General features: G+C 43.1%; 1 protein-coding gene and 1 long non-coding RNA gene across 5 annotated transcripts in view; one reads left to right on the plus strand and one right to left on the minus strand.

Moving 5' to 3' along the window:
* Positions 1-15,214, minus strand: part of WDR17 (WD repeat domain 17) — a 120,535-nt gene that overhangs the window by 6,673 nt on the left and 98,648 nt on the right. For 2 of the 4 annotated variants that reach the window (XM_059721862.1, XM_019481369.2), the window contains exons 20-26: positions 14,959-15,050; positions 12,624-12,723; positions 11,329-11,468; positions 7,540-7,560; positions 4,970-5,081; positions 4,123-4,264; positions 3,919-4,021 (exon numbers count right to left, since the gene is read on the minus strand). In XM_059721862.1, the coding sequence (XP_059577845.1) occupies positions 3,919-4,021; positions 4,123-4,264; positions 4,970-5,081; positions 7,540-7,560; positions 11,329-11,468; positions 12,624-12,723; positions 14,959-15,050 (710 nt within the window). The remainder of the gene's footprint in view (positions 1-3,918; positions 4,022-4,122; positions 4,265-4,969; positions 5,082-7,539; positions 7,561-11,328; positions 11,469-12,623; positions 12,724-14,958; positions 15,051-15,214) is intronic. The other 2 variants (XM_059721863.1, XM_059721861.1) reach the window with 2 other exon arrangements.
* On the plus strand, positions 11,464-13,176 carry LOC132248562 (uncharacterized). The gene is made up of 2 exons (XR_009459786.1): positions 11,464-11,939; positions 12,420-13,176. It is a non-coding gene; the product is annotated as an uncharacterized LOC132248562 (long non-coding RNA).

A 15,214-nucleotide genomic window follows, 5' to 3' on the forward strand; every position in this document is an offset into this window, starting at 1 on the left:
GCGTGTTATCCCGCAGGGCCCTCCTGGGAGTGGCTGGGGCTTGATCTTGCAGGACAATACTCTTGCTACCCCTCTGCAAACAGGAAAACAGTCTTGCACATCTCTATAAAGAGTGAAACCCCAGGTTTCCCCATTTGCAGAGACCCATGCCCAGGGACTCCACGGGCACTCCTCAAAATCTCCAGCTTGCGCTGGTGAAGTCCATGGGCTGGGACCACTAATCAACTGATTGGCAGTCTCAGCCCTGGGACCACAGTACAGTGTCAAACTCACTCTGATTTAGTCCTGGGGCTGGGACTACCAATCAGTTCTTTGGCAGCCCCAAGCCTGGGACTGCACTGGAGCCTGGGGAAATCCCAAATGGAGGAACATGGGCAGGCACAGCCAAGGCTACTGCAAGCTAATAAAGCTGACCTGGAAAGGCACACAGGCATTGCCGGGGCATGCAGGATCGGGGTCCCAGATGCCCCAGGAGCAGCTGCCTAAGGGCAGCTAGGGAGCGTGGGCAGCTTTGGGCAGATCATTTTTATGGTGGTAAAAAGGCAAAGTCTGTTTACAGCCACAATCTTTAGACCACTTTCAATTCCTCTGGGCAAACTGCTTTAAACCACAGTCAGTTCCTCTATACTGCACCCATGGGGTGACAGATGTTCCTGCACCTGTCTCAAGGGTAGAACTCAATAAGCCATCCATTATAGACCTAGATTTTATAGTGGTAGCCCCACTTCCCTGACACATTAACATTACAGATCTAGCTGTGTTTGGTGTCTGTAAGCCCTTTTTCCTCCACATAAAGTGATTCGATTATATCTTCTTCAAAAAGCATTGTTATTTGTTCACCAAATGGTAAATAGCAGCCAAAGCATAAAACATTGTCCCCTCACTAAACCTGAATCATGACTTGGAAGTTCTGGTGAATTCTAGCCCACCTACCTACAACTTTCTAAGGAACAACGCCTACTTGCTGCTGTTAGTATGTGTTTTGCCTCTCTCCAGCAACCAGTGACAATTCACATTCTCCCTTCTCTGTTCTAGAGGGTCTCTTACTGGATTTCACTTGTAAAAGGTTTTTCAAAAATCCCTTTGATCCCAGATTCAGATCCATATGAAACCAAGCAGAGTACACTCGGGTCTCTCTTTACGCGAGGGATGTGTTCCAAAAAAACCTTGAATTAAGTGAATTTGCATAAAGCAAATCCATTATTACATGTAATTAATAGGGATATGCACCAGCCTCCTTTTTCACTTCATGGCTGGCTCAGAAGGGGAGTTAGGAGATGCACTAGAAGGTCAGTTAGATGACATTTCATTAAGTTCAATAATAAAGGCAAATAGATGTGCCACAATACGAGTACAAGTAGCATAGCACTGAAGGGAACAATGGACAATGCGAGACTGAGGCAAGTGCAAGATAGCGTTGCATACCTGCCTCACACCCACCCCCCATGCTTCACTCACATCACTGCAGCATAGTCATGTTGCATGCTTCTTTGCATAAGATCGAACTTTTCTCGCACAAAGCGAGTTTCTGGTATAGATAAGGTCATCACATATAAGCAAATTCGCACAGAACAAATTTGCATAAAGAGAAACCCAAGTGTATTCCCCACTTAATAGCACCCCACACTTCAATTCTTTCCTTTAGAAGCTTCTCATTTCAGTCATTGTTTTTTCTTCTAACAGTTCACTTCTAACAGTTGAGTTTGATATTATCTGCCAAACTCCAACGAGTTAAATATAAAACAAGCTAAAGTGCGCATGATACTTACAAAAACTAATGCAAATCTCATTTTCCACAAAAGGCAAAATAAATAGGTTGTGCAATGTACCCTAAAAGTCCTCAAACCTGGGTTATTTTAGAACAGCAGCAGGATGGGATCACAGCCCTGGGACCCTTACATAATAATCCCTCACCAGCTCCTCTCCGTTTTGAGGATGATTCTGGTCTTGACTTGGAAGAGGACTAAGGACTTAAGGGACAGTCCTTCAAATAGGCAGGGCCCTGGCCACTATGAGTTTTATATGTAAAAGCTAGTAGCTATAAATCTGGATAGTCATAAGAAGCCATGAAGATCTCAAAGCTCTGGAATTGCACTCTACCTTCAAAAAATGGCAGTTACCTTTCTGCACCTAATTACAGCTTCACATTTGGTATAAAGTGTAGCCCTTCCTAGCATTTTGGGTATATAACTTTAAACTGACATGAGCATGAACAACTGTAGCAAGATTGCATCTGAAAGATAATACTGTGCAAATCTAGCCATACCCGGATAGAAATATGCCCTTTAAAGTACCACAGCTAGCTGATCCTTTAAGCGTCTAACCAGTAGCTCACAGTCTAACCAAACTATAAAGTTATGAATTCTGGTTAAGTACAGCAGTTTAATTCCATCCCACTGGGGGGTAAATAAGATTTCCATCAACTCCTTTGGTTGATTCTCCTTTGGGAGAATTGCATCAATTGTCTTGTCTGAATTGAACCTGACCCTAAGCCCGAGCTGGCTGGCTCTTAAACATGCCCCAATGTAACCACTACGCTGGGTCATTCTCTCAGTTGCTCCTACTCGATTACTTGAGTTGGACACCTAAAGATTAAAGCTGTTGAATTACTGGAAAAAATGACATCCAAATCTTCTCCCTTAATGGCTGCCTATACACAGCAATACAAGAGGGCAGTAAATTGAAATCCTGTAATACTCCTCATGGGCGTGTCCAGACGAGCCCACACATGCTTCTTGCAGCGTCTCAGACCCCTTTGAGACACTGCAAGAGGAATGTGCAGGAATGAGAAAATTTTCCCCGCACTGCAAGTTTGCAGCATGGGAGCAAAATTAGACCCCTGGATATCCAGGGGTCAAAAAACCCCACAGAAAAAGAAAGCAGGACAGGGCAACTGGAGGCTGGGTCCTCCATAGATATGCTCTGGCTGCCAGAGTGTCTCTATAGTTAGCTCTTCCCTGCTTCTGAAGCACACTGCTTGCCTGTGAGGCCCCACCCCCTGCCTTCCCCCCCGAGCCTCCCCAATCCCTGCCCTGCCGCCCCCCCCGCCTGCCCCCCGAGTCCCCCCCAATCCCCGCCCTGCCCAGCCCCCACCCCTGCCTGCCCCCTGAGCCTCCCCCCGATCCCTACCCAGCCCCACCCCCCACCTGCCCCCTGAGCCCCATTGATCCCTTCCCTGCCTGCTTCCCAAGCCACCCCAATCCCTTGCAGGGATGCCTTGCAGATAATACCCTGTCTGCAGTCTGCTAGTTTAGTTAAATTCAACACATTTCCACAAAATGTTTCATTTTTGATGAACTGGCATTTTCCAGCTCTAAGTTATCAACATTTCATAAACAGCAGTTTCAAAGGCAGCTGACAAGTCTAATACCAATGCAAGAAAAGCAGCCTTTGTATTGAGCACAGACCAAGGACTATTTAATGATTGTCAAGGTACAGGTGGTGACTAGATGTTACATAAGCTCCATCTTACAGCTAGCTACCTTCTTCATAACCTTTCCAAAAGAAACCCCAAAACAACTTATAGTCTGAAGTGCTCCCAACAATTTCATCACCTCTGTGACATGAGTTTTCAACTACATTCAACTACATTTCAGCTAACTACATTAGTCTCTGCAAGGATCGTAGTCTGTTACAGTGAACACAAACAGTTTGTCTGAATCTGAGTTTAAGGTCTAACTATCAGTGTCAGCATTTGTGAAAACACCCTTTTACTTGTGTAAGTTAGGAGTGTAGGATTAAGTAGCATGATTGCACTTGTAATTTTTATTCAGATGGTATAACTGAGAGCCAAGATGGAAAGATGTCCAAGTGCTTACTGGCTGCAGGCAAGAAAGACATTCCATAACTGTAAACAAAGATAAATACGCTTTAAACAAAAGAAGTTTCAATTTTATAGTTGTGACAAAATATACTCACTCACTACATTTATGCAGCACCAATCGTTCTGTGCGTATATAGCTTAGAAGATCAAGGTATGGGCATACTGAATCCAAAGTCCAATCTGAGCTACTAATTTGTTCTGTTGGAAAATATGAAAAAACAAGAGGGACAATAAATAAAAAGCCAAAAGCTGAAACATTTTACTCCATTTAGATGAGTCTCCTCCATTCAGAAGCATACCTTTAACATACTGAATGCCAATAGGAAGGGCTTTTTCTGGTTCTGTACTTAGCAAATAATACTTTATGGTTGCAAATAAATCTCCAGTTGCCTCAGCTGTCTCTGCCAACTGCAAACATTCTTCTACACCTGGTAGATTACACTAGAAAACAAAGGTTTTACAAAAAAACGATTTTGTTTGAATATGGTAGCAAGCAGTGCGATTCACACATAATATAGTCAATTCAGAATACCTCTAACAAAAAGAAAAAAGCAATTGTCATCATTTGATGAGATTATTTAATGCATGTAACCACACTAAGTACATGACTCTTATGACCTCAAGAGGAGTGAACTGGAGGAGCGGAAGGTCTAGTCACCAAAGCCTGGTAAATGTCAGCATCCCCATTCCAAGGTCCTTCTTTGTAAGGATTTTTCATGGCAAGGCTACTTTGTGTAACAGCTAGATATGCAGTCAGAATCAGAAGTCAAGCAAGCAGCGTTAACAGATTTTTCCAGGCTGCAAAGGAAGTATCAGGCTAGGGAGGCAGTAGCCACCAGATGCAGTCAGCATGGTAGGGAAGGGAATCTTGTGTGTGGGAGTGAGGCCAGACTTCCATGACACGGGGATAGTAAGCTCCATAAGAGCTTAATGTAGAGGATCTGACTTTACTTTGCTACTAGCCACATAATATAAAGCAAATGAGCATTTCCTGTTGAGTGCGCATCAATTCCTATTGCGAATAAAGCACAAATACCAAAAATGGATATGAAGGACGATCTTCATTCCTAGTATTGGAACGTATCTACTCATTAAGAAACAGATCAATATATAACTTCTGTTCAAGTAAATGGTTCTTTAAGTTACCTTTTCATGTAGGTCATTTATCTCTGCCACACACCCAGGATAGAAAGCACAGAGTTTTACCAACTGCAGTTCATTATTGGGTGTCATCATGAGAAGATCTGCTGCCAAATCCCTGTGCAAACAGAAGATGTGACAGTTACTCATAACAATATGTAATGCCAGAGTAGGCCTGTTTTCTTCTTTACACTTTTATCCTCTTTCACTGAAGAAATATCCATTGTGATAAGGGAAAGGGAGCAAGGGGATCAGTCTGGAAGCCTACATTATTGGGGTGACACACAACATTTAAGAAAAGTTGGCCACTTTTTGGATTTAGTTCAACTTCTAGAAGTTAATAAGGTACAAAGATTCCAAAACACTATGAAATCAATATTAATCACTACTAATGTTCATTCAGAAGTGCCTCACTGTAACTACTAAATGGAACTGCACAAGAAATAATCATTTTCAGCCCAGGATTTGCCACACTGCTGAAAATATACAATCATCTCACATAAAAATAACTTATAAAGAATACCACTTCAGGTTTGAACATTACTTCCCTTGTGACCCAGCTAAAAGATGCTGTCATAAAATTAGTTTGTTTTATGAACACAGCTTACTATGGCTGCTATCCCTGTGTCTGTGGGGCCAGTAAGTTGGTATCCCCACATCTCTATCATCAGTAATTAAATATTTTTCATTAATTTGACCAGAAATGACTACAACCACTAATGCAGGGGCATTACCTATGAAGCAAAATGGAGAAATACATATTTAAGCAACATGTGAATGTATTGATTGAGAAGACCATTTCTCCAGCAATGCACATTTGCCCAAAACAGTGAGTATGTATGTATACTCAAGGATTAAGAACACCTGTCAAAAGGCACTTGCTTTATTCACTGCTGTCTTACTCATGATGGAGAAAAGCAACATTTCTGGTTTAAAGACTCTTCAAATGGAACATAGAGCTTCCTTGTTGAATATTGGCACTATATATTTAATATCTCTCTGGGTACATACTGTAGGGCTGTACGAAGCTTTGGTTGCTGATTCGATTTGGAGAAGATTTGGCCCGGTTCGTCCGCCGAATATCTGAATCTGAATTGAATCGGTAGACCCTTTAAACTCTCCGAATTGAATTGGAACCCTCTGAATTGATTCAGACAGATTCAATGATTCAGACATATACAGCTTTAAATGTTTTTTCTACATACCTCAAGGCTCATGAACACTGAGATGGCAGGGTGGATGAAGTGTACCATGGGAGCACGGGGGGGGTCCCTAGCGCGCCCGGTGGTGGACCCGGAAGTGGACCAGAAGCACTTCCGGTCCACTTCTGGGTCAGTCATGGAGCAAGCAGGAGACCTTTCCACACCCCGGTTCAGTGCCTGGATCTGGGGGGGGGGGTACCCAGGGTAGCCTGTGACCAATCGCTGAGCTGGGTGGGTATGGGGTGGGGTCCCCCTTATGCTTGATAGCAGACCCAGAAGTGGACCAGAAGTACTTCTGGTCCACTTCTGGGTCTACCGCCAAGCGCAAGGGGGACCCCCCCCACGCTCCCATAGGACGCTCTATCCACCCCACCATCTCAGTGTTCACAAGCTGCGCCTGGTACCTTGAGATATGTAGAAAAAACATAAAGCTGTGTCTATGACCAAATCGCTGATTCTCCAAATCAGAATCGAATCTTCAGATTCAGATTTGCCCGACTCAAATCAGGACAGTGATCCGAATCAGGGAATTGAATCATTGTCTGCTGAATTGGGCTGAATCTGAATCGAATACAGCCTGCTTCGCACACCCCTAACATACTGATGACTGCAACCTACAAAATTAAATGTGGTGGAGAGGAGTGGGTATGTCTTAATAATGACATTTTCTTATCTCTCCCTTCAGTTTCTACCCGATTTAGATTAATTTTAAGATATTACACTAAAATGACTATTTAAAAAACAAAGCCTCCGAGGGCCTTGTCATATGTTAAACTTAGGATGGCTTAACTGCCATTTAAAACATTAGAATCCAAGTGTTCACACAATAAAATGCAGGATAAGTGTGCTCACATCATAGTAAAGTTAGGATTTTTCCAGCACGGAGTGTCTCCAGATCATATTACCTAACATGTGCTGAGCTAATGTGTCGACTGCTCCACAGAGGCAATACGATCAGGAGATTCTAGTGGTGGTGAGGGCTGGGACCAACAAGCTTCCAGCATCTGCACTGCACCCTGGAATCTGCTCTGGGGCAGTGGGAGGTGCTAGGTTCACATACAGCTGCTTGTCACTCCTAGACCTATTGATATATATAGATAGGGCGGGTATGGGGGGTATGGATAGATAGATAGATAGATAGATAGATAGATAGATAGATAGATAGATAGATAGATAGATAGGGCTAGGAGTGACAAGCAGCTGTATGTTGAACCTAGCACCTCCCATTGCCCCAGAGCAGATTCCAGATTTTATATATATATAAAATTTATGTTTTATCAGCACTTGAAAAATGAAGAAAGAACTATATAGTCTAAGGTTATTTTTAGCACAGGGTGAAATCTTCAGAATCCCTGTCTAGAAACAATTAAATACCTGTATCCAAGTGATGGAAAGCTAAAAGGAAGACATTGAAATAGTAATGAACAAAAATGTTTAAAAATGTTTTTTACTAAAAGACAACAAACCTAATGAAGATGGGGGATGGTGGGGAGGGAAAACAATAGCAGCAAATTCAAGAGGTAGATAGGTTTGGCTTTGTAAAACAACATCAACAATTTATACCAATGACTTGATTCAGCTCTCTGCTGCACAAACTATATAAACATATTTGTTGGAAAATCAGCTTGTATGATTCAACATGTAGCAGCTAACACTGAAAGAGAGAGAGAGAAAGAGAGAGAGAGAGAGAGAGAGAGAGAGAGAGAGACCCAATCCAGATTTTTTAATGATGTTTCCTGCCTGTTTTCTCTAAGATCAGTTCCTAAAAAAAATTTCAGGAAACATGGCATTGTCAGCATGTGCTGGCTTGTGTAACCAGAGAAAAATTATCTGAAAAAAATGAAAAAAAACATTTTTTAAAAGTCTGTATTTCCACAAAAGCCCAAACCCTATCAACTGAACCATGTTACCTGAAATGTTTTTCAGAAACCAGTTTTGAAAACAATGTCAGGATGGACTAGAAATTGCAGTGTGGATGGGGGTCAGATATAGTATTCCAGCCTTCAACTGATTAATTTTCATTAAGCCCCCATAAAAGGGGATGAAGTATCTTTTTAGGATTTGTTAGAACAATAAGAAAAATAGCCTGATACTAGCATATACTAGCATTAAATGTTTTTCCCAAATTGTTTTTGTTTGTTTCCAAGAGAATATCACTGCAAGAATTTATAGTTTCATCAATAACACATTTCATTAGCAGTAGACCAAGGCCTTTCCAGTATTCAGAGAGGTTCATTACAGCAAAACAAGAGTTAGTGTAGTTATTTCAGATAATGGGCACTTGAACATTTATAAATTATTTGTTCTTCTCAAATCAGTTGAATGGTAAAGGGAACACTACATATACTTTAAAGAATCTAGGACTTCTCTCTCCCGTCAGGCTGAAGGTGTAGTTAGATATATGTTATCTTTAAAATGTCACTATAGCTGTAAGCAAGAATTTTTTGGGCGATACCTTTTGTTGGTATAGTCGGGATAAAGTTAGACAAGCTTTTGACTGCAAAGTTAACTTGTCTAACTTTATCCCAAGTATATAGCTGGTCCAATAAAAGATATCACCCCCCCAAAAATCCTTGCCTCACATAATTCCTAGCCCATGATGGCTACAACATCATTCTAACATTACTGCTGTAATGAGGTATATGAAACGCATGGGAAACAATGTTGCTCAAGGCTCTTCTTACGCATTTATTCAAAAAAGTTCCTGTAATGACCACAGGTTACAACACTGAAGTTATATCTGCACTTCAGTCACTGGATCTCAGAACAGAATGCAAAATCCACCTAAGGAATAAATACTTGTGCAGTTAACCTGCTTAAAGTAACTTTTGTACATTTTCTGTATGAACTGCAGTGACTCAGTGTAGACAAATCCCAAGTTTGCAAAAGCTGTTCAATATATGTATGTATATATAACTGCTGTACCGGGAATATTACCAAGTTGCAGTCTTCAGGATGAGGTCTTTAGTTCAGGAAAACAGTCTCTTTTAAATATGGAGGGGAAAGATACAAGTATTACAGTCGTATCAATTCTCCTGTCATCTTAAATCCTCTGTGGTGCCTCATACTCGCATGCTATACAAAAGTAACCACTCCAACAGTGATTGTAGGCCCTCTGGGGTAAAGTTTAGGGAATCTCTGAATGCTCTGATATGACTGACACTATAAGATATACTCCATGAGGACAGTCCACAACTCTGCTACCTTTGTTGCTGTGTTAAACCACGGCTTAGCAAATCTCTGCATGTGTGCCAGCAAATGCTTCTTGGGGTGGACAGTGAGAAAGGGACTTCCCTGCCATCCGTCCCAAGGTCGCATCAACCCACTGCTGGCAACGAGCGGGGCTGGGGCTTTGCAGACCCTGGTGCAGTCTCCCCACCTTTCCAATGGTTTACTACAGGAGTCGGCAATGATTTTGGACAGAGTGCCAAAAACACCTACAACCTAGACTTGTAAGATGTTGGCATGCCAGGGGTGGATGGCCGGGGAAGCTGCGAGGGGTCCAATCCTTGTTGTGGCAGTACAGCACTAACTCCTGCCCCACTGTCTGCCCGGAGGCACACGTGCACCAGCCACTGGCTACAAGCTGGGCTGGGGCTCCATAGACCTCAGTGCAGCCACTTGCAGCTTCCTGGCTGCCTACCACAGCAGGCCCAGGCTCTGAGCAGGCCTCTGCTGCCAACCGTGGAGTCCAGGCTGCATGCAGCAGGTGACAGGGAGGCTGTAAGCAACTGCAACAGGGTCCACCGAGCTCCAGCCTGGCTCGTTGCTGGCAAGAGCTGCATGCATGCCTCCAGGCAGATGGCAGGGAAGAGATCAGGGCTGCATTGCAACAACAAGGATCAGGCCCCTCTTAGCTTCCCCACCATCCACCCCTGGCACGCCAACATCTTACAAGTCAAGGCGTTTTTGGCACTCTGCCCAAGAACACTGCCAACTCTTGTGCTAAACTACTGTAAGAATGAGTAATAAACCAACCGATTCATGCAGTCAGTATTCATACAACGGTTTTCTTGATTAAATTTGACATACTTTCTCCTGAGGAAGGAAGCTAACTCTATTATACCCCTAGTTGGCCAATCAAATTATACCTTTGACAACAAAATAGAAGTTTGGTTGCCCAGGTTAATTCCCATTTCTCTAAATGGAACATGAATCCTGAAACTACTCCCACAGCTTCTCCTGCACATTCAATGACTATATATTATACTTGCTATCACAGGCTGCTTACAGACATTAACCTTCCCTACCCCCTTCACCAAAATGGCATTTACTTTAAACTCAGCACATGCCCAAAAGAGGCATCATGTTAGCTGGACCTAGCTCACCCAACACCTGCATAGACTGGGAACTTTAATGGGGCTTTTTTGGTACTTTTATCTAATAGCTGATTGAATCCGCTATTTGATAAAAGTGCCAAAATGCCCTGCTGAAGTGTCTGATCTATAACAGACACTGCGGAGCTGGATCGAACTAACATGCTGCTTTTTCTGGTAAATAGCGTTTTTTTTCTTTTTAATGGCTGTAAGCAGCCACAGTGTACAGACCTAAACTGCACCCCTGCTCTGGTAAGAACAGTGCAATGAACGAGGGTGGGGGAAATTTGGACCATTTGAAGTTTTGGGGGCTTGGAACACAGGCATATAGTCTTTCTACTGGGGGGAAGAGGGGGGAGTCAAAACAGCAACCCTATAGCATCTGAACAGTTCCTCAAGTCTTCTAAGTAGCCCTTCACCAAGGTGTTTACACCTCAAATACTTTTAAGTACTGCATCACAGATTTTAAGCTGCTACTTACTCTCCCCCTCTGACTTGCTTCTTCCCAAGTTTTCTCATCTATTTTTACTAACTTTGATTTAATTCTTTAATTTGTGACAAGTGAGATAATTTTTCCTTTTCAAATACACTCTTGATAATCACTCATGTTTGCTCATTTACAATGCCTTTTATACATATTCTGGTTTCAATGACCAATGGTTGGGTTCTTTATTCATTACAGGGCTGATACTACAACTCTCCCTCAAGCAAAACTCTACCTGGCTTTTTGTTGATTTGACTGAATAAAGACTTCAGAATCAAGTACAACAACTTCTGTGGGGAGGGGAGGGGGGTTGTTCTGTTTTTGTTTTTTAAGAAAAAAAGTCTTTGGAGTAAAAATTCTTACCATGTTGTTACTGTCATACATTTTCTTGCTAGTAATTCTAGAGCATAATGTGTTGCTTGCGCTGCACTTTCTCCTAAGACAGTACCCACACTGACTGCCAACTCCAGCTCATTTCCACGAATCAGGTGTGCCATGGCAAGCTTGCTCAATAAGAAAATCATATTATTAAGTGACAGAAGCACTTTTTAGGATTCACTGTGATGAGCATACTACATTCATTCATTTGTGAAACTGTGCATATTACAAAGTGACAAAACATACATTAAATGAATTAAGACTGTTCTGGCTCTGAGAGGAGTTAATAATTGTCTACTATGTAGTTGTGATATTTTCTAACAGAACTGCTTTCCTTTGGCCCAAACAGTAATATTTTTCTTTGTCAAACCAAACTGTTTAAATAGCAAAGTCTAAATAACAACAACAAATTAACATTGTCTTAATGAAGTCTATTATGTCTTGGTTCCCCGGAAGGACCACAAGGTACACAGGATGCCATGCTGCCCCTTACTCCTGAACCAAAAGGACTTTTGACTGCAAATCTTCCCTGCCTACCTTCTCCATGAAGTAAAGACAGACTGGAGCAGCCAGCACAGACAGGACAGGGGTATGAGGTATTAGAGGCCACAAACACTTAAAACACTTGATGCCCAAGAGACTATAAAAGATTGGTTACTTTCCCCTCCACCTCACCTCCCACTGAACTGGAATCTATTTCTGCAGGGAGGAAAAATGGAACGTGGGATGTACTGGCTGAAGCACCCGGGCAGCCTAAATAGATAACTGTGCTGTCTGGGAGTAATGAAAATAAAAAAGGAAAATGTAACTAACAAGAGAGCTCTCTCATGCATTATGTTATCTGCCTATTATATTTTCCTGATTATTGATTTTGCATGCAAGTCCTTCAGGAGAGGGTCTGTATCTTCCCTGAATTTCTTCACACAATGTAGCACAGGGAAGCCCCAAATCCTGAATGGAGAGTTTGGGGCACCACAGCAACACAAACAGTTCTTGGGACTGATACAGCTATTTATAGAAAAAGAATGTACATTTACTATCATAGTATTAAAGAGACATTTCTTTTTTTGTCTAAGGGTGAAATTCAATGGGAGGTTTGACTTCAGTGGGACCAGGATTTCACTTTGAATATCAACATGAGGAAAAAATATCTAAAATATTTAAACTGATGGCAATACTGTTCTTTATGGCATAGAAAACATCTATGGTATTTGCTTTCAAAGTAATTCATTATTAACGGTTTTTTCCTCTGCACCAGACAAAGAAAAAAAATGTTTTACCTCAATATTTTCAACAGCTAAATGGCAACATGCTGCAAGCACTGCACGGCCATCCTGGAAATACCACTCTGCCAGTTCTTTACTGACTTTGTGTAGGAGCCTGCAATAACAAAACAGGAATTCTGCAAGAACATTTTCAGAGTTAACAACTAAAGCAACAGTAACAGCTACATGGGAGAGTGGATTGACCTCTTGTGCTTTTGGCTCCTGGGTTTCCACAAAGTGGTTACAGCAAAGTGGAAGACTTGAAACCTAGGTGTATTAACATGAAAGCCCCAGTGTGGATTAATATGTGCAGGACACTGATTTTCAGGTACAATCAGTTTTTATGAATTTGTGAGTTTTTCTTCAGAACTGGGGAACAGCAGCAAATTTTAAACTGCTTATTGTGCACATCAAATCTGCATGAACATTCACCTGCTTGCTAAAAATAAAAACCTATGAACATAAATCATATATGCAAACACAAATGTCTGTTTGCTCAGTTGTGCCAGTTCTACATGCAGTTACATGATTAATGCCTAGGAATGCCAATAAAGACTGGGTACATGCATTTTTTGTGGACATGTGTGTGCCTTTATGTGAAAATTTGATCATCGGTGTACGCTTGGTGTTAAATTGCTCAGTGGTGAAGTGTAGTGAAGGTTTTCAGAGCAAAGAGAGCATGTGTATATAAGTGAGACAGACCCTAGACTTGGTGATACTGACTAGAGCACTGAATCATAATGCGTGTTTACATGTTAAAAAACAGTGCAATTTTGAGTAAATTAATGAGTAAGCAACACAAGAATGCATCAGAAAACACATTTCAAACTTTAAATTTATCAGGAAAAAAACCAATTTGGTGCAAGAACTGACATATGGGTTTCCCTCAATTTATGCAGGTTCTTTATATATGAATTCGCTCTTATGCGATCAGCATATTTAGACCCATAACTCATTATATGTGAGGTAAATTCACTGTTATGTGATCAGCATACACCCCCCCCCCCCAAGCAGGTAACTCTGTGGGGGGAGGGGAAAGGGCCATGACCCCACTCACCCCAGCCCTGGTTGCAGGGGCCCCAGGAGCAGCCGCAGCCAGTAGCCTGCAGCCACTGGGCTGCACTGTGCTCCCCCTGCCCCTGGGCTCTGGGGTGAGTGCTGTGCCCTGTGCCGCCTGGGGCTCCACTTGCCCGTACTCGCATCTGATCCTAGGCTGCACCATGCCCTGGTGCAGGCAGCTGGTGTTGGCTGCTCCTGGGGCCACTCCAGCATGGGCTGGGGTCAGTGCAAACAAGTGGAGCCTCAGGGGTGCAGCCTGAGGAGCAGCTGACACCAGCTGCCTGTAGAATCTAGGCTGCACAGTGCTCCAAGCCCCCCAGGGCTCTGCCAGTCCCCACTCACCCCAGCCAGTGCTGGAGCGGCTCCGTGAGCAGCCAGCTCCAGTTGCCTGCAGCCGCTGGGCTGCACTGCGCCTTTGTGCAGGCAGCTGGTGTCAGCTGCTTCTGGGGCTGCTCCAGCACGGGCTGGGGTGACTGCAGATAAGAGGGCAGTGCTGGGTGCGGCACTCACCCCAGCACTGGCTGCAACGGCCCTAGGAGCAGCCTGCATCAGCTGCGGAGGGAACTGTCAGTGGGTGGGGGAAGCGCGCCTCTTTCTGCTCTGCACCCCCTGGGAGGCCACAGACCCCAGCCCGCAGCCCTCCCAGGGGTGCGGGGCAGAAAGAGGCACAATCCCCCACTCACTAACAGTTCCCTCTGCTTTGCTCCCTGCTGCAAACCCGGAAGTGACTCTGCTTGTCTGCACTCACCCCAGTCCATGCTAAAGTGGCCCTGGGAGCAGCTGATTGGTGCAGGGCACGGTGCAGCCCAGCTGCTACAAGCAGCTAGAGTTGGCCACTCCCGGGGCCCCTGCCGCTGGGGCTAGGGTGAACGCCACTCTAGTTCCCTCTGGTTTGCTGCCTTGTGCAGCCCTGGAAGCGGCACCCTTCTCCCAGCCCCTTCCCTAGTTCCAGCCTCCCTCCCTCACCACCATAGGAACCTATCCCTATTTGTTACATTATAAAGTGGGTTCGCTTTATGCAAATTCGATTTATGCACCGTTCTCCGGGAATTCATGTACCGCATAAAATCGAGGGAAACATGTACATTCATTGATGGGATCCACTAATTCAAGAGCAGTTAATGCACAGCCTTGCCCTTATAAAAAATGGGGAAATATAGTATTCTTTTGTCAAACTGTTGTCACTGCTGGTATCAAATCCAACTACAAGGACTACTAGTGTAATTTCCTTCGATGGCTTCATTTACTGCCCTAAAAAAACTTAAGAAAAAATCTTCTCTACACAACTCACTCATTGTAGTCTTCCATATTGTTTCCATCATGATTAAAAGATCCATTTGATGTTGAGAGCTGTGGGGTAGGCATATTTGCCTCACAAGCTGCCTAGAAATCAATATATTGATTAATCAACCTATTAACCAAAGTGGAAAAAAGCCCATAAAAATGTTTTTTTCCAAGAGATAATTTGAGGTCTACAAAATAATTACAGAAATATTTAATCATAAACTTACTTAGAAATAAACAGCAACTAATTCCATTCATGTGTG

The sequence above is a fragment of the Alligator mississippiensis genome, chromosome 2 (assembly GCF_030867095.1).
Source record: "Alligator mississippiensis isolate rAllMis1 chromosome 2, rAllMis1, whole genome shotgun sequence".
NCBI classification, from domain to species: domain Eukaryota; kingdom Metazoa; phylum Chordata; order Crocodylia; family Alligatoridae; genus Alligator; species Alligator mississippiensis.